Source organism: Cibotium barometz, chromosome 37 (genome assembly GCF_041138505.1).
Source record: "Cibotium barometz isolate CiBa-2024 chromosome 37, ASM4113850v1, whole genome shotgun sequence".
NCBI lineage: Eukaryota > Viridiplantae > Streptophyta > Polypodiopsida > Cyatheales > Cibotiaceae > Cibotium > Cibotium barometz.
Window position 1 is genome coordinate 38,700,286 of NC_141082.1, and position 20,177 is coordinate 38,720,462.

A 20,177-nucleotide genomic window follows, 5' to 3' on the forward strand; every position below is an offset into this window, starting at 1 on the left:
CTGGAGACTCCCTATGCTCCAAAGGTGGAAACGCTGAAGGGAAAGCTGCCTCTACTGCTGAAGAACAATGCGCTTCTATATATAGCTGAGATGATGGACTGAATCTGATGCTTGATGATGATGATTGCTGGAAACTGCCTTAACGTTGACTATATGCTGATGCTGGAGACTCCCTATGCTCCCAAGGTGGAAATGCTGAAGGGAAAGATGTCTCTACTGCTGAAGAACAATGCGCTTCTATATATATATATATGGTGAGATGCTGCTGGTCGGTCAGCTCCTAGATGCTCACGACCTGCCAAATACTATAAATGCTGTCGGCTGCCATAATATGGTGTTGGCTGGTCATAATATGGTGTCGGCTGGTGCTAACAGCCCCGACCTGATGCAAATAAATGCCTTACATGCTCATGAAGACTACGGTACTGATGTTGGTGCTGAAACAGCCCTATGTACATGCTTATGCTGATATATGCCTGAATAATACTTAAGTGTCTTGATAAATGCTTGATGATGCCATGCCGCTTGTACATCTGATGGGTGTGCACGTGACATGAAGTGTGCTTGCATGTTGAACCTATCAATGATAGTCCAAATGGCATCATTGCCAGGGTTCATGAGGCACGTGCAAAGGTTGGAGAAGTTTAGGTGCCTTGTGCTTGTCAAGCTTCACCTTTGGCATGTTATCCATTCTCGTACATTTGTTCTATTACCTTCAAGGGAGTAGGCCAAAAGAAATATCTTTCTAAGGCCTGAGTTGTAGCTAGATTTCACTTGTGTCTTGCATAAGGAGGTGCTTGTGATTCTTCCATGACTTTAGGCCTCGGATCCTTGACCACACAAGAAGCGGACTTGCATGTATAGATACCCATATTTAAGGCATAAGAAGGGACTGTTTGATCAACTTGCAAATCAGTCCATGTATCTTTGAAATCATCATCAATTACATACATCTAAAATATGCCACACGGGTCCTCCAAAAAGAAGAATAACAATAATTAAGCTTTAACACGCATCATCAAACGAAAAATATGTATGACTAATATATCTCAGTAGTGATGGCACACTTTGAGGCTTTCTTGACAAGGCATTTGCCTTGTCAAGAAAAATCTGAAAAAGAAAATTTGCCCACCGCATATGATTTGGGTAAGAAAATATTTTAAAATTTGATAGGTTGAAGCATGAATGGGAGTTAGCAACTCTTTTTGATTTGCATTCTTGTATAGTTCTGCATTTTGCAATCGCCAGCTTTCAAAGGCAAGTGCATGAACTTCTTGATTTAAAACTGCTCGTATGCAATTACCACATGCATCACATTCTACCACAAAAGGTTTAGAGAGATTGGTGGTATGGGACACTAGGATCCACTACACGCAGGGTTTCTGGATACATCTATATTCCTATTTGGTGGATTTCTAGACTGAGGGGAAGCGGTACGTGAATTGAGAAATCAATTACACGAAGGAAGGAAGAACAAGATTCAGATGATCGGAGAGAGAGTGTTATGTAGCTGCGTAGTATTTGCTACTATGATTGTGGGCCTATGTTTTGGGTAAAGCAGTTATGCTTTGCTAGGTGTAGCTTCTATGCTGGGCCTATGTTTTGGGTAAAGTAGTTATGCTTTGCTAGGTGCAGCTTCTATGCTTCGCAGATGTGTTTGGGTGATGAGAGTGTTCAGATATTTGATAGTTCTATGGTTCTCATAGAGGGAAGGTATATCCCTTGTGTATGAATTACCCAATCTTGATAGGATAGGTAATTTGATTGGCTATGTCTCTGTGATGTCAGATTGTCCGATTCCTCTAGAGTTGGATTGAGGGATTGTTGTCTTTCTCACGACTCTAGTTTGAGTTGGTCTATTTTTAGTTCCACGGAGATAGTTGTAGGGACAATGGCTGCAAATTTAGGCAGTTCCTATGGTAGAGTTATGAGTGAAAGTGCATGAATGGTGAACCAGATTATCGAGTCAGTTGTCTGATGTAGTTTGAGTTCCCATTATTTATTTCCAAGATAGGCACTTCAAGCGGATAGCCAAGGAGCAAGCATGAAGATCTTGCAAATCTGGAAGAAGAAGAAGAAGAAGAAGAAGAAGAAGATGTAGATGTAGATGTACGAGAGACATCCACAACATCGGAAAAAGCTGTCACAGTTGTGACTAATGTTTCTCTTGAAAAGGAAGACGATGATTGGGCTTGTTGAATTCCTACTTTGTGCTCGGGATAAATAATCTTGTGTGTTTCTTGTAATAAGTCTTTTTTTAATAAAAGGCTCCATGTTTTTCACATATCCTAACTTATTGAGGCAGGGGGATTGTTCAGGGTAGACTGATGTAGGCACAATAATAAGTGGTCAAACTCTAATATTTAGCCTAACAAGAGTGTTGGCACAGTGTGTTCTTTTGTATCACATCATGTTGTTTAGAGCCCAAACCACGATGGCTATAGAAGGTCTCCACATTTGCCCCGAAGGGGGATTTTGCTGGATATTCAGAGTCTAGTAAGTGGGAATGCTCTCTTAGGTGTGAACACCCTCTATATGTGTGCTTGTTATGAGCATGTTAACACTCCCTATGAATCATAGGATAAGCGTGCCATGTGTCATTAGTGTGTCTGTGTGTGTTTAGTATGTTGACATGCGTCCAGCTATGTGTCAAAAGATAAGGCTAACATACTTCCCTCTCTTAGACGTTTCCACTCTTGGAAACAAAATCTGTCTAAGAAGGAAAATTGGGAAACCTATGCTATAAACTAGCAACTAGCTCCTAAGTCTTAAGACATTCCCAGTATTTTTCTTCGCCTTTCGTCTACATGAAGACTTTATCTAAGCAAGTCTAGCATCTACAAGCTCTTTGAGACAACAGTCCTCATCAATGAGGATGGCGGCCATAACCTAGTATGACATCTCATGGGCCACCTTAAGAGCAGTAAGGGTCTTTGTGTACTTGGGAATCTCTTCTATACTGGATAGAAGTACCGCGTCCTCATCAACTTGCACCTTGAGGGTAGCGAGTTGTTGAAGAATTGTGCCTAGATTGCTCAGTTGTTCTTGCTTATGCCTTTTGCAGCATATAGTCCTTAAATGCATTTGACATATATTGACCCCCTTGATCTCAAGGGAGGGTCTGCACTTTGCATCCCAAAGCATTTTCAGCCATTGCCACAAAGTGTTAAAAGCAAGCTAATACATCTGACTTTGCTTTTTTGAGGATACACCCAAGCAAAGCGCGAGTAGTGACAATGTAAAGATGTCCTCCCATGGATGGTGTCTCCATTGGACCACATCCAAGCATGCATTGAACCACACCCAAGCCAAGCGTGAGTAGTCATCAATAAAAGCGACAGAGTAAAGATGCACCCCCCATGGATGGCGTTTGCATCAGACCACACACATCACTGTGTACGAGCTGCGGTTTATTTTCAGCCCAATCCCTGAAAATGGTTTATAATGCATACTTCCTAAAATACACCCCTCACATGCATCCTGCAAGACGTTCAAGAGGAGGCATATAATTAACCAGATGATGATGCTTCTGCAAAAGCATCAAACTGCTAAAATTCACATGCCCAAAACGAGCAAGCCATAACTCTGCATCATGCATAGCAGGTGTATGAGCAGCCACTACGTGTGCATCATGTGGCGCCAATCATAGCTGTCCAGCATGTACAAACCATTGAAAAGTGTCAAAAGTGAGATGTGTAGGAACAGATGTGTGGTTGTACATGATAAAACCTTGAAATTTTCTGGTCTCCCTGTACCTCAATTTTGAAGGAGAATCAATTTTGAGTGCACAGAAACTTAAATGTTGTAGGTACATCTGGTACAGTACATGCAGGTGGGTACAGCAGGTACGGATTACACAGGTGGGTACAGCAGGTACGGTACATGCAGGTACAATAAGTATAGTACACGCAGGTACGGATGGCTGCTGATAGAAGGTGCGGGCAGTTGATATTGATAACTGTACGGACAGAATGTACAGATGTATGGGAACAGATGTGCAGCTGCAGGTACAACAGTGCAGGAGACCTGTATGGTAGCATGTGTGTGTATGGATGGCATGTACGGCAGCTGTACGAACAACTACGCAATCTACGAATGGGTACATGCTCACACGTGTGTATGGCTAAGTAAAGGGGCTATGATACCAAATGCTCGATTTTCATAGGCTGAAATTAGTGTTTTCTGCGGAGTAGGGTTTTTGTGCAGAGAGTGAACAGAAATGCAGAGAGAGACAAGTACAGCTTGTGTTGGAATATGTGCAAGAGTGTTCTGTCTTAGATTTTTCATCACTTATACACAAGATAAGTCATATGTTGACTTTTTGTGCCATGTTTTATCACTACCAAATGTGCATAAATCGTGTCGAGCTCAATGCCACTCCCTAAAGCGTATAATTTGGTTGGACTGCTTAGTGAGAATGCAAATTGTAGCTATGGATTTTCAAGCTTGCGGGGAAAGAGAGCCTTTATGGAGGATTTCTACGAAGCTCGGTTTGCACAAGTTGAGGACCTCACTGTTGGCTTGTTTGGAGTATTTGATGGTATGGATGCGTCTATCAAAATTTTGGAATCTTCTGGAGGATAATCATAGTGCCCTCTTACCATGATATATACGGCATGTGCCTCTTTCAGGTCATGGTGGCTCTCGTGCTGCAGATTATGTGCAAAAGAACCTCTTTGGAAACCTGATTAAGCATCCCAAGTTCCTAACCGACACAAGAAGTGCAATAGGTAAAATGTATATGCAGGCCATGTGCCATGCCAAGTTGGTGCAATAGGTAGAATGTATATGCAGGCCATGTGCCATTCCAAGTTGGTGCAATAGGTAAAATGTATATGCGCCATGCCAAGTTGGTGGGTATGAGTATCAGTCAGTTTGATCTCTATTTTTCCGTGCATCTGCTAATAGAGCTAACTGGTACTTGGTTGTAGTTGAAACATACCAACAGACAGATTCAGAGTATCTGAAAGCTGAGAACAGTCAACACAGAGATGCTGGCTCAACTGCGTCAACTGCTGTGCTAGTGGGGGACCGCCTGCTCGTTGCAAATGTGGGTGACTCAAGAGCAGTTATTTGCAGGGCTGGCAAAGGTAAGATAAAGATTTCTGTTGGTTTTATAAGTCCAGGCATTATTATTGGATTGCACATGTTCATGCATACATGCAAAGGCATACAATATATACAATATAAGTATGGACATGAGCATACTTAGTGCATGTACATCTATGTATGTGAACACAGTCCTTGTTGGTTGCCAAGTATGAGGATTATGAGCATTCTTTTCATTGCAGCTATCGCTCTATCAACTGATCATAAACCCAATCGCAAGGATGAGCGTCAGCGTATCGAGAAAGCCGGAGGAGTCGTGATGTGGGCTGGTAATATCTTTCTTCTGTCAAAATGTGTGGTTGCTATCGTCTTCAAACTTGTAGGAAGGAGTATGAATTTCATTTACCTGGTTGTGATTTTAGGCACTTGGAGAGTAGGAGGTGTCCTTGCGGTATCACGTGCTTTTGGAGATCGGTTGTTGAAACAATACGTGGTAGCAGAGCCCGAACTCCAGGTAACAGGTCAAGTGTCTTCTCGTTGCAGTGAAAGACTGTGACTTAAGATTCTACTTGGAGGGTCAAGATTTTGCTACTTGCAAGAAAAAATTATGCTATGTGCAAGCCCACAAGTGATGGTAAATTTGATGTCATGCAGGCCTTTTTTTTGTTCTATTTTGACAACCAAAGCTTTTAGACAATCACAAGCATAGCTACAATGGCGTGCATGTAGGGGCTAGCCACTACATGCAGGCCTGTTTTTTTGTTCTATTTTGACAACCAAAGCTTTTAGACAATCACAAGCATAGCTACAATGGCGTGCATGTAGGGGCTAGCCACTACATAATGTGCATATAGGCACATTTGAAGTCATGCAGGCCTGTTTTTTTGTTCTATTTTGACAACCAAAGCTTTTAGACAATCACAAGCATAGCTACAATGGCGTGCATGTAGGGGCTAGCCACTACATAATGTGCATATAGGCACATTTCTACATAACAGAGTCTTATGATCTCACACAGCTTTGCAATCAAAAGTAAACAGGATGTGAGCATCTTGATAGGATTGTTGCAGGGTTTGTTCTGTTAACTCTGGCTACTTTCACTTATATCGTACTCTTGGCTGATCTTCTAGGAGGAGACCATCAATGACGAGGTTGAATTTTTGGTCCTTGCTAGTGATGGTTTGTGGGACGTTTTCACCAACCAGGTCTGAAATCAATTTTCACCTTCTATTTTTTGGCATTGTACCAGCCTCACCTCTGTTTGTGTGGTCTTGTGATTGTTCTATGGGATGTATGATTGGCCATCCAGGATGCGGTTTCAATGGTTCAATCCATCCCTGATGCTGAGGAAGCAGCAAGAAGGCTAACTGAAGAGGCCCTACGTAAAGGAAGTGCAGACAACATCACTTGCATTGTTGTGCGGTTCCATAATGATGCAGCCTAACTGAAGAGGCCATATGTAAAGGAAGTGCAGACAACATCACTTGCATTGTTTTGCGGTTCCATAATGATGCAGCCTAAGAATCGAAGTGCTTCCAGCTTTCAAGACCATATGGGGAGGCTACATTGGAGGTATTTGAGTTGGTAATGTCTATAGATATAATGCTTCACTGGAGGCATTGGAATGTGTAATTTTTGGATTGTTTACATATAACTTATTCATATTGAATTATTTGATATGCTTAGACAGACCTTCCCTTTCTAGGAAAGTTGTCAGCCAATTCACAACCGATTATTTATAGTGCAATGCTGGTTGTAGTAATACGCGATGCAAGGTTTAGGGGGATGGCTTTTCTGGGCAGGCCAAGGAATGCTGCTTGTAATTTCTATTTTATCTACTTTCATGGATGGCGTTGTAGGCATTGAAATGCATCAGGTATCCTGGTCATGTAATGTGAGGTTGCACGGTAGAAGCACACAGCACCAACAAAGAAAGGTATGCCTTGTACTGGTGGGTCATGGGCTGGTGGCGGCCTTCTGGAAGGTACCCTTGGAGCAGGTTATGCTGTACAGTTGACTAACAGCCTTCCGGGACGAGAGGTGAACAGGCTGCTCTCTTGAATGTGAATATGGCAAGGAAAGTCGGGCTGCTTTTTTGATTGTTGACATGGCAATGCAAGGTGGTGGTGGCATACTATGGACTGCCAGCCTCATCTTACACCAGGTTTGGAATAACTTCTTTCTGTGAATGCACTCAGCAGTCCATGTCTACCAGCAGTTTTCTATGCCTTATTTCTAGCGTAGGTGATTCAATTTATTATCCATGTGTTGAGAAACGCTCACATTTAGTTGAGTAACCTTTGATATTAAAGTGTTGGGGAAAAATCATTGAGTAATGAAAGGGTGCAGTGTCTCTCTCAGACCCCATTGGGGTTGATTGACCGTAGGAGACACTCAGCTTCAAATGTCTCTCGTTCCCTCTCCCTGCACCGAACAAGGGCACTTGCATAAGCGTGAGTAGATGTAGTGCATTGTGTTGGTGAGGGGTGTCGCTTACACAAGCTCAATGCGATTCATCTCAGAAACCCTAATCTCAGACTGTCTCAGGGTTTTCGTTGTGTTTTTGTCCATAGGAATTTTGCTCGTTAAAAAAAAAAAAAAACTCTGGAGGCGGATTCTGCGGGGCTTCAATTACACTTGGGAGCTGTGAATTTTTTCCATAAGAAGACCCAATAGGGGTTCATTAATCAATTAATTGAGGAACATTAAAAAGCGCAAGGAATATTAGTAAGATTAATAACGGTTGGGAAAGCAAGAGCGAACTAATGTAGTATCCCTTCAGGTATTAAGTTACACGTTGTTTTTGAGGTTTCATGCATTTTTCTGAGAACTTTTTTGTGTGCGCTCTGATAATGGTTGGGAAGCAAGATTATGAACGTATGTAGTATCCCTTCAAAATTATGTTGAAAGCTACTACATGTTTAGGAAGTTTCATCTGTAGTATGACTCTAGGGTAAGGAGCGATTGAACCTAGTGTAACGACCTGATGAAAAGCCATTAGACAGGGTAGAATGAAACACATGAGAAAGGGAAAAGAATTGATGAATCTAGAACAAAAAATTCCCTTACGCACTTTCACTAGAAAAAGCAGCCCGGATTGCACGTTCTTTGGTCCCTCTTATGGCTACAAATTCATTCCACACTTTGTTGCTATTTCCACAGGTAACGTTAGACTAGGAACCCAGGGCATTCAAGTGATTCGAGACATCGGTGACCCTCCCTTCTGTGGGAGCTCCAGGCAAGGCGGGTGATCGGATAACGGGAATTGAACGAGATAGATCACCCATAGTGATCACCCATAGGTGGTTTGCCTCCTATAACAGATATTTCACGGATAGGTCCTTAGCAACCTCCACAAGGTTGCTTCATGCGGAGGCAAGACTGATTAAAAGGACTCCTCGGCCATCAACCCGCAACCCCCTTCCGCCCATCTGTTTATTGCATAAATGTCCATGCTAGAAATTCCGATTCGGAAATTAGCCGAGAGAGATCAATCGCGGGGTGGAGTTAATGGCCAACTCCACAACTTTAGAGCATAAACTACTGATGGTGACTCTAAGTCATGGGCACCATAATTTCTCTCATGCGTTCTGAGTTTTATGGATTCATAGGCTACTGCATGACCTTCTTGCATAAGTGCACCTCCTAGGGTAAAACCACTGGCATCTGTTTCTTCTCTAAAGAGTATAGAAAAATCTTGCAATTTAAGGAAAGGGTTGGTTACTAAGGCTGTCTTCAGCTTATCCAAAGCACTAACACAAGGTAGTCCACTGAAGTAGGGTACTCTTTTTGAGAAGGTTAGTCAAGGGGGATGCTATCTGAGCATACACGGGTATAAAGATTCGATACCACCCAGGTAACCCTAAGAATCTTTAGGGTTGGTTACTAAGGCTGTCTTCAGCTTATCCAAAGCACTCATGGTAGTCCACTGAAGTAGGGTACTCTTTTTGAGAAGGTTAGTCAAGGGGGATGCTATCTGAGCATACACGGGTATAAAGATTCGATACCACCCAGTTAACCCTAAGAATCCTCGGACTTCTTTTATTGACTTGGGCTCTGGCCAATCTCTGCATCACACTCACTTCAAGGTCATTCCTAGTGTTGCACACACAGCCTCTGTTGTAGACAAGGCTGATATGCGTGAGAGAGGAGAGGAGAATGTAAGAATAGGGAGGTAAACGAAAGAAGGCTCTGATCTGTGTTGTTGCACGGTTCATACAGTACGAAAGAGCAAGAGACAAGGCTCTAATATGACAGAGAGAGAGAGAGAGAGAGAGGGGGGAGGGAGGAGAACGGCACAAGACAAGGCTTGGGAGGCTTGGGAGAGAGAGAGGGGAGCATGAGACGAGGTTGTTTAGACTAAGTTGAATTTATTGAAGGTTGGCTAAGTTATTTTTTTGAAGGCATTGTGTTTGTAACATTCTATTTGGGTGCATGCTTTAGTTATTTTAGTTGTGTTCGAGTTAACATTTTGACAAAAAGTTAAGAGGTTCGTTATGTCTCTCACATAAGTGTAGCGATGAGTGAGGACTTAAAGTCGTGTGAATTTATATATATATTCAGCATGAATAAGTTGTGCGACATGTTTACAAGATGTTCATTGCTAGATCTACAAGTCAAATCTTTTAATATAAGGTGAAAGTATAAAGGATATTGCAAATTAAATACCCACTACACAATCTTCAAAGACCTTCCACGAGTCATCAATGTCACCATACATTTGGGTTCCGTAGATAGTGAGGGGTCCTAAAACCTGTCCCAACAAGAAAAAAGAGGTGTGTGCATGGGGTTTATATGGTGTGAGGCAATATATGGAGCGGCTTTTCTCAAACATCATTGATAGAGAAAGAGCTCATTAACAAGCAAATAATTCGAGGAATTGATGAGATTATGTGAAGTTCCCATTGGGAAACCATAGCTGCTTGTCCATCACCCACCTAAAGTTAATAAGCTTAATCTTGCACGATTTTTAATTCTAAACCTTGCTTTCCATGCTATCTCGTGTACGATCACAGGAAGGGAGAGAAAGAAAAGAAAGTTCCATTAATGTCCACAAAAGACCAAAGGGTCTATGAGACCAGAAGTGTTACGGGTATAAAAAAAAGACAATTAAAAAACCCAACCAGAGGTGAAAGTCTAAAAACAACAACGTAAGTGCCAATAATACACTGCGACAATGATACAATGTGAGGGGATCAAAGTAGGCCTTGACATCTATGATTGTTTAGAGGCTCTCCACATCCACTGCTCCACATCCACTGCTTGTGGAGGGGCACTCGTATGTTAAGAGGATCTCTTGTATCTGGAGCTACTAGGTGAAGCATTCCCTTGGACCACATGTAATGGGTCTAGGGGGACTGGGTCTAGGCCATGTAGCTCATTGCACTTGGATCCTTTCGTTTTTGGAGACACCTGGTGGTCGTTAGCGAGGGCCTTAATCTCGGGTTGGATAAAAGAAACTCGTTATGGTGGGCTTTGAGGCTTACCTCTGTGCATAGTTGATCTTTGTGGTGACGACATACCTCCATAGTAGAGTCCCATGCATCGCTCGTCTGGGAAATCAATGACCCTAGATAGTGGGCCAAATCCCTCCTTAAAGAGGCCATGCAACCTCTCTTGAATCGTATAGTATACCTAAACAGAGAGTTAAGAGAGTTTTTGATGGTGAGTGTATGTTTTGCTAGAGAGTGTATGATTTTGATGGTCAGTGGCATGTTTTTCTAGAGCGACCATGAATGTGGCATGTTATAAAGATAGAGAAAGAGAGAGGTTGCATGTTGCAAGAGGGAGGGAGGGAGAGGGGAAAGAGAGAGCTCCACAAATACACCAAGATATATCTATCTATCTATGCGTTGGGGTGTTCTATGCGTTCTTTGCGTTGAAACATTGGCCGTGCACTCTTTGTGCTGAAAAGGTGATGATGTGGTGCTCTCAGCGCTCTCTACAGTGAGCACTCAAGGGTCTTAGCGCATCATCACCTGTGAGAGGGAGATCAACATGGAGATCGAGGAGGGAGTGCATCATCATTAAGGTGCCATTAAGCTGCAAAAACGTGACTTCAATTTAAAAAATAAGTGTGTATAGTATGTGTGTGTGAATATGGAGTGTGTGCATGTGTGTGTGCCCATGTTTTTTATTCAAAAGTGTATATAGTCCATAATTTAAAAGATTATAATATATAGTAAAAGATTATAATGTGTTAGGGATTTATGAAAATAATGTATTAAGGGGTTCACATAAGGCCCATATTTTTTCATTTAAAAATGAATGTATATATCTATGTGTTCTTATATGTTATGTATGCGTATAAGTATATATATGTTATATATGTGCATATATATATATTTGAAAGGAAACTTATGTATAATAAACATATATCTATCAAGGATTTTTATATATTTGAAAGACAACTTACGTATAATGAACATATATCTATTTGAAAAAAAACTTATATAATATTAAGAATTTTTATATGTTAATTTATGTTTTTTTAAGAAAGTTGGGGAGAGAATGACATGTATGCATGTATGTAATCTTCTATCTTGTATATGAAAAAAAGTTAACTATAATGAATATATATATATATATATATATATATATATATATATATATATATTTGTGTGTTCTTCCTTATTTATAAAACTATGTATATGTTATGTATATATATATGTATGTATTCTTATATATGTATATGTATGTTTATCTATGTGTTGTTATATTTGAAAAAAACTTATACATAAAATGGAATGTATAATATCACGAGTTTTTAAACGTTTTTTTTAAGTTTTTATGTATCAATAAAAACCTTTTATCTATTCATGTGGATACTTTTTTGAAGTTCATTTATGGTTTTTTAAAAGAAAAATAGAGAATAAATTTCTTTAGAGAGAGAGAGAGAGAGAGAGAGAGAGAGAGAGAGAGAGAGAGATTTCATGAGTCATGAATATATAGAATAGAATATATAATGTCTTGATGTTCTATTTTATTATGTATTAATATATGTTTATTTAAAAATGTTTTCTTTGTAGAGAGAGAGAGAGAGAGAGAGAGAGAGAGAGAGAGTTACCCTTTGACATAGACCTACTAGAACTTTTGAGCCTATTGCTTAGGTTGTCACGTAAGATATAAAAGAATGTTGGATTAAATAAATAATTCTTTTACTTGAGCGTAGTTGGGTCTTAATCTTCTTTAGGTATTTGTGATTTAGTTTGTGATTCATTGTTTGGATTATTTTTGCAACCTATAATTTTTTATAGATTAAAGAGAATTTTAAAAAATGTTTCATTAATATTTCTTAATGATGTATAGTATAGATATCGAGGAAGTCATTGTGAGGTGTTTCGTGGATGTTGAGGATAGAAGCCATTGTGTCGAGTATTCAGAACCTCAACAATTTGAGGCAAGAGTAGATAATGAGAATACTCAAGAAATAATGGATGCTTTTAAGCGATGTCAAAGGAAAACTAAAAACATCTGCTTAAGTGGATGGATGGTAAGAAGACTCGAAATGGGAAGAAGATACTCACTCCATTTGGCCAACGACACAAACTCACGTATTAAATGTGGAGAGATTGATTCTTGATCTTGGTCAGTGCATAAGTAATCATGAAAGTGGGACAAGCAGTTCAATTGGTTTGTGTCATTGTAAGTGGTAATCACGAGTTCAAGGATATTGTCGAAGCTGCCTACCTTCGTGTAATGGATATATGCGGTGCTTTTGGAGAAACACACCGTGTAATGGATATATGTGGTGCTTTTGGAGAAACACATCTTTGTGATGTTGGTTGTCGAAAGACAATTGATGTTATAAAAGAGCAATAAGACAAGTTAACTGTCCATGTTGATAGGCCTATAATGGAAGTAGCAAGTCTTAAAGTAACATTAAATAGGTTTGGGGCTTTACTTACCAAAATGTGTCGTAGATTACAAACATGTGAAATGTAATTGTTGGTTTGGTTTGATCCTTTTATAATGCTTAGGACACTATTATCTTTTAGCTTTGGGCTCTAAGTACTGGAATGATAATGATGGTCCTTTTGGTCTCTCGGATAGTACGTGGAGAGAGAGAGAGAGAGAGAGAGAGAGAGAGAGAGAGAGATAGATTTATATATGTGGATATAATCTCTGAGTATTTTATATGGAGAATTTCTCTTTTTATGGTTTTTATAGAAATTTATCTTTTTATGGTTTTTTTTCTCTTATATGTACGTGGAGAGAGAGAAAGAAAGAAAGAAAGAAAGAAAGATTTTATTAACGTCTTCCAAAAGATCGAACTCGGCCTATGAGACAAATCGGTGTACCTGTATATGGAGTATCCTTTGTCATCCCAACAAAATGAAAAAGTATTGAACTAAAAAGCTGAATCTGGGTGTCCAATAAGTACAATGAGAGAGAGAGAGAGAGAGAGAGAGAGAGAGAGAGAGAGAGAGAGAGTAATAAAGAGAGAAATTTTTAATCTTGGTTTGGTCGTATATGTATATTGAAAGGATGTTAGATGTTGATTTTATAATGTTTTTGTAATATTTGTAACACTGAATCATCATGGATGTGTTGCTTTTTTATTGATGTAGTAGGCTTTCATGAGGAATATGGGACCTATGGTTGGCATTTGAAACATTTTGGTACTACTAAGATGATGACGACGATATATGTATGTGGGGGAAGAGAGAGAGAGAGAGAGAGAGAGAGAGAGAGAGAGATGTGTGTGTGCTATACATATGTAATGTTTGAGGATTATAGATTTTGTGTGTTGTTCTTATATATGTAAGATTTAAGGATTAGGAACCATAGATTTTGACAAATGGAAAGATGTGAAATGAAGTTGAGAGGGCGGAAAGAGCTCTCATCTGTTCTACTTTGTGGAGGTACTTTATCTTTTCATAGGGTTGGCATATTATTGATTTGTCGCGCCTGCCTTGTTCTTTTGAGGTAAGCTACCAAAAATTTGCTTTATTGTTGTTTTTCTTCTTAATTCTAGGTTTATGCAAAGCTAAGAGCTTTATCTTTCGGAGATTTTTAAATACGAATAGTCCGTTATAGTTTGATAAGACAATAAGGATGTTTTTGACATATGTAACTATGCAACTATATTTCTGAAATAAGTACAACATGAATTTAGAAGATGTTGATTGGAAATAGTGGCATTTTTAAAAAAGAACTCAAATATATCTCGAAGCAAATTGAGTATTTTGAATTTTTTTTTCAGCGTAAATAAACACGCTTAAGTTCTATTCTAGTGTATTCTCATGAAGTTATGGTGGTTGTCATTGGACAAGTTTACCTCATTCAATAGCCACTCTTCTCCATTCAAATCTTTAAACTCTCAAGGAAGCCTCTAAGCTTTCACTTGAATTTCCTCTTTCCTCACATACTGTTTACGTATGGACAACAATAAAGAGAGATTTGACTTTCTGGTGAGACTTCAAGTGGAACCAAAAAGTCATCTTTGCCTTAATTGATTTTTTATACCCGATTATTTTACTACCAAGAAGTGTTATTGCATGAAGAATTGTTGCTATAGTGCTCAATGGAGGTATGGATATGTTTAGAGGGTATTAATTTTTATGTTATTTGAAACGCAAGTGTCTGAAATTAATGATAATGTTTTTAAAACGTAAGTGTTTGAAATTAATGATAAAGTTTTACTGTACTGTATATTTTTGCAAAGAAAGGAGTTAATTACAATTTTAGTATTGTTTTATGGTTTGTAGAACATCAGGGATAATTCTAAGAAGCGATTTATACATGTGCACCTGGATGATGAGTATGCTCAAGAACAGAGGCTTTTAAGGTCATATGTAATGTAATAGGCTAGGAAATTAGGGAGAAATCATGTTGATATATGGGTGGAAGAATTAATTTACCCACCTGATCCCTTGATCCAACAACCACCTAAAATTTCAGGCCTAACTTCTTTGATTAAATATGTTTGTGAGGGCAATGCTGGCTTGCTTGGGTACAACACAAGGCTTGCTAGTCAGGTGCAAAACGTTTAGATATCACCACAAAGGATGCTGATGATGAAGGAAGCTCAAATCAAGTAGTTAAATGCTTGACTATCTAACAAGAAGAATGAATACAATGAGTTGGTAGAAGTTATTCATGCTCATCAGCATTTGTAGAACCATGAATTGGAACAAAAAGCAAAGGATCTAGAGGCCAAGAATAACAAATTAGAAGGGGTATTAGAGGAAACAATCAAACATGGGTGCGCCTCTAATTTGGATGCATGTGAACGAGTAAGAGAACAAAGACTACTTACTGCATTATCAAAAAATAGTGGAAACTACAAACTTTGTATACATGCCAAGACTGATAAGTGGAGGAACCTTAAAAAAGACAATGGTGCACTCTCACAAGTCTTGTCAAGACAGATGGTGAAGTCTACACTCTCATTCAAAGTTTAGAACAATTAGTAATATTCTTGTGCATGCACAATTGCAAGATATGAAGAATGCATTTATTGCAACTGAAGCTCAAGCAGGTATTTGTGACAAAGTTGGTTTAAGTAGAGAATCTTATGCAATGATCTGCATTGCATGGAATATGAATACTAGGTAGGATGGTGCACCGACTCGTGATCAATTCATATGGGATGGTAAAACAATGGTTAGGGTGGATTCAAAGTGGGACCCTATACTTGACATTCCTTTAACACGAGTCCATCCTTGTACACTACAAGCCGTCTGTAGAATTGTGGAGAATTTGGTTTATGAATATATATGTTTTGCATATAAGGTGCAATCAATGTTAGAGTCCCAAGCATTGTGTAAGAGAGTGTCTTTCATGCGTGGGTCTACACAAAGGGAAAGTGAAAATCAAGAAAGATTAGAAGAGCTCAGGTGCAAGTGGAAATGTGTCATGCAAACCAGGTATTAGGGTAGAAATTTTTTGTCACCACCAAAGAACCATGAAGGCCATTTATTAGTTCTTCAACCATGGAAGTATGAGGCATGGAGGAAGTTACATATATTTCTCCCAGATCTTAGTAACAATGGCAAGACTAGAATTGAAAATGTTAGTGTAAGGATTGCCTTTGATAAGGTTGCTACACTTCTACAGAAAATGGCATTCAACGAAGAAGATGCCAATGACTTTAAACAAGCTATGACCACATTTTACAAGTACATGGTGGAAGCATGGATATCAAGGTTTATAACATATTATATGGTAAGATCTCCAATTTTGTATGTTTCTATGTTGCTTAGTGATTCTTATGGAAAATAACCATTGTGTAGATGATGCCATTTTTATTTCAGCATATTTTGGAGGCTCATGGGAAGCTTAGCGATCTGGTCTACCCAAGGCATGGAGTAGTCACACTGGCAAGCTCGTTGGCGGGTTTCAAAAGGCCACCTTGCATGGTGGTGGAATCCATGAAGTCAGTGCATTTAGTCAATCACTCATGTGGTTGTATAGGAGGATTTGTAGTTAGGATAGAGGAGAAAGAAGCCAAAGCCAATAGAACACATGGAATTCACGTGGCTTAATGCTTTGGTTATTGAAAATTTGATTCTTCAATAAACTTCACGATTATAAATCAGTGACTCGAATAAAATTTGATTTGTTTCAATTTATACTTCACTATATTCACCAACCACCTCCCATGGATACTTTCAAACTTTTAGACTCTAAAAACATGGATATAACAATAGAGCCAAATCAAAAAAGCCCATACTCCAGAAGTGTATTAAAAAAATAAATTTTTACAATGGATGATAGTTTACTACGACTCCTGATCCTGCCGACTATCATCCTCTGGTGCATGAAGCTTTACCCTCTTTGAAGATGGCTCGGCATCATCGCGCAACCGTAAAACTGGTGGAACTCTCGATCTTTCGAATCCGAGAAGCTCCCTTTTGCCATATTCACTTAGCATCTTGGGATCCCTGATCCCACATGTTAATCCATATGCGTATATGCTAAGTAATATTTGCTTCTTAGAGCATACACTGCGGGGCCCTGGTCAAAGATTCGCACCACTACCTGCTTCTTCAGAAGCATGATTTTGTCTGCATTCCACCTGATGGGGTATCCCCCAAGATATCTAGATAATGTTTTGATTTGTAAACAATGAGGAATCACAGGTATGAGCAACACGGGTGTGTCCTTTATGAACTACATAGGATGCTTAGGCACATACAAAGTGCCGTTCCAAGGCGACCATTCCAGTCATTGTTAGATCCATTTGTGATATTATTGAATCAAAACCAATACAATGTAAGAAGGGAACCCCCTACAACTGTATGCCAACCTCCTCACATTGTAGTGATTTAACCCCGAAAACAATCTTATATCACGTAACTTGCAACAAATTAGTACAAATCGAGGGGGAGGGGGGGCTCATGTGCTCAATGCATTACAACGTGAGAAAGGGGTCCCTTTGATGTGACCCCACCCCTACTCGCGTTGTTGTAATTCATTGAGCACATGAGGCGCCCCCCCTTGATTTGTATTAATCATAATATAAGATTATTTTAAGTGTGAAATCACTACAACATGAGGAGGTTTGCACACAGTTGTTGGGGGTATCTTCCTTCTTGCTTTGTAGTGATTTCACACTTAAAATAATCTTATCCTATGTAACTTGCGACAAATTAGTATAAATTGAATGGGAGGATGGGGGGCCTTCATGTGCTCAATGCATTACAACGCGAGGTGGGGTTCCCTCTGATGTGACCCCACCTCTCGCGTTGTAATGCATTGAGCACATGAGCCCCCCCTCTCGATTTGTACTAATTTGTCGCAAGTTACATAATATAAGATTATTTTAAGTGTGAAATCACTATAATGCCGAGAGGTTGACATATAATGTTTGGGGATACCGTATGGATAGACCATCTATCTAAGAGCAAGCCCCTATCTCTCCCACACATTTGCAGAGAAGCCTAGCTTCAAGCCTCTGTATAATAATCATGGGAAACACAGTCGGAAGAACCGCAACTCAGGGTGAGAGGTATGGACCAACCATAAGAAAGCGAGCCCACTCCGTCTTTAGATCCTAGAGTAGAAGTAGGGCAAAGTGAAAGCCAACAGACCCAAACTGAACCACCAATCTGAAGAGCCGTCCTTATCCCAGGTGTGGTTGATCCTTATAGGGCCCAAAGACCTGTACAAAGCCTAGGGCCGAGTCCATCATCTCAAGGACTAGAAACATCGCACTAAAGGGAAAGGGTCTACCCAGGCCCTTCACAATAGCCCAGTTCACCTATATACCAGCAATACCCACCACAAGGAGTTTACCCTGGGTACCACATGGGACCACAAGGTGTACATGCTAATCCACCTATTAAACAAGGGCCTCCAATGGTAGATTATTCCCCTAGCCCTACTCCTCCACCAACCTCTCCCCTCAAACTACACTTGCTCCAGCCATGGGCAAGGCGGCTGACACCAGAAATGTTGAGATTGGCCATGGAAATAGGGAAGGGGGTGGCTGTGGATATCACACCCCCAACACTAGTGCAACCTACACTTGCACAATTATTAGAGTGAAATAAACCCGCTAACATCTCAAAACTTATCACTAAGTTTGATGGGACTGGAGATTTGATCCCACATTTGGAGATGTTTAATCAAATTTGCGAAGCCTTTGGCCATGTAGAAGATCAAGTCAAGGTGAGTGCCTTCGGCCTCACCTTGATGGCAAGACATGCCAATGGTTTAGGTCCTTGAAAGCTGAGGACAAGGCCACTTTTGAAGCTTTGAAAGAAGCCATCAAGGAAGGATATTCTCACCAAGGCACCAGATGGAGCCCAGTGGAGCAGCTGCATAACGTAAGACATAGGGAAGAAGGCACCAGATGGAGCCCAGTGGAGCAGCTGCATAACATAAGACATAGGGAAGAAGAAATCATCAGAGACTACATCAATAGAGTTAGATATCTCCACTCACATTGCAGTGCTAGAGATAAGTTCTCTGACAAAAGATTGACAGGGAGATTTCTAGAGAGTCTTGATGATGTGCCCTTATAGAACTCATTGTATGATCTGGGCCATTTTTCCTTTGAGAAGAGTGCTATGGATTTTGAGGACAATTTCAAGGGAACACGCTCTCGAGAACTCCATGAAGGCACATCAGAGGCTTCCTTCAAGACGACCAGCACAAAATGTGATGGAAAAAGTAAGGAGTCTATGTCAAGATAACATGTAGAGAAATTGGCCGCTGCATTAATGTAGAAAATGATCCAACAATGGAGAACTGACCAAGGTCGAGATTGGTCTCGCCAACCCTATATTTATCCAAAGAGAGACCTTGTATGTGTTGAAATATACAAGTGAATGGGTGTGTGTGCGGGAACAAGCCCTTAGCAAGAGGTTGTAAAAGAGAGTCTGTAAATGATGGGGTAGTAGTGAAAAGGTGAGTGGAATCTACTAGGAGAGAATAAAGGGTAGCATGAGAAGATCTAGGATGTGTGGAGATATTCTGGGAAAAGTGAAGAGGTGGAGAGAATCAAGCAAAAGGTGTCCCCTCAGATGTAGGGGAGGTGGCACAAATCAAGGAGAGATCAGTGAGATTAGATGCTTGGCATCTTGTGGATGTAAACACTATAAATTGAGGCATTGGCCTAATGAGTATTTTTTGGTTTTTGAGTATCCATGCCTACATTAAGCTATCAGTTAATTGCTCACTAATCTCATTTTAATCATCATCTAATCACTTGCTAATGATGTTGATTCTTGTATTTGATCCACCATAGCTCATCACATTGCTGAAAATTTAACATGGTATCAGAGCCTAGCTTAGGATCCATCCAATTTTTGAGCCTAGTTATCTTGCTAATTATCCTATTAATCTTAATTAGTAGATAATCTCATTTTTAGTCTATTTTCAACATCTTTCTGCACCCCTAGTCAGTGGAGGGACTTGATCTCCCTCCAGGCTTAACATTAGGGTAAATGCTTCTAGGCAAACATAGCCACCTTGCCCACAATTCAGCCCATCTAATAATTGGTGCACCAAATCGCTGCTTGTAGGGCTGCTGAATTTTGTGAATCTGCACAGCAGGTGCCTATTTCTAGAAGAAAAACCTAGATCTACACTTGAACAAGGTGAATTGGTCTAATTCCTCTTAGCCTCAAGGGTGATCTCAGATTTGTGAAATTCCTCAAGGAGAAGTGGCATTAAGC

At 40.0% G+C, this 20,177-nt stretch overlaps 1 protein-coding gene across 1 annotated transcript in view; it reads left to right on the forward strand.

Annotated features, from left to right (window-relative positions):
* The window catches only part of LOC147617259 (putative protein phosphatase 2C 59), a 64,242-nt gene extending 57,510 nt beyond the window's left edge, over window positions 1-6,732 (forward strand). The window contains exons 3-9 of the mRNA XM_086776897.1: window positions 4,413-4,540; window positions 4,632-4,730; window positions 4,932-5,090; window positions 5,292-5,378; window positions 5,472-5,563; window positions 6,180-6,254; window positions 6,359-6,732. Coding sequence (XP_086633023.1) covers window positions 4,413-4,540; window positions 4,632-4,730; window positions 4,932-5,090; window positions 5,292-5,378; window positions 5,472-5,563; window positions 6,180-6,254; window positions 6,359-6,493 — 775 coding nt within the window. The 3' untranslated portion in view covers window positions 6,494-6,732. The remainder of the gene's footprint in view (window positions 1-4,412; window positions 4,541-4,631; window positions 4,731-4,931; window positions 5,091-5,291; window positions 5,379-5,471; window positions 5,564-6,179; window positions 6,255-6,358) is intronic.
* Window positions 6,733-20,177: the final 13,445 nt, after the last annotated feature.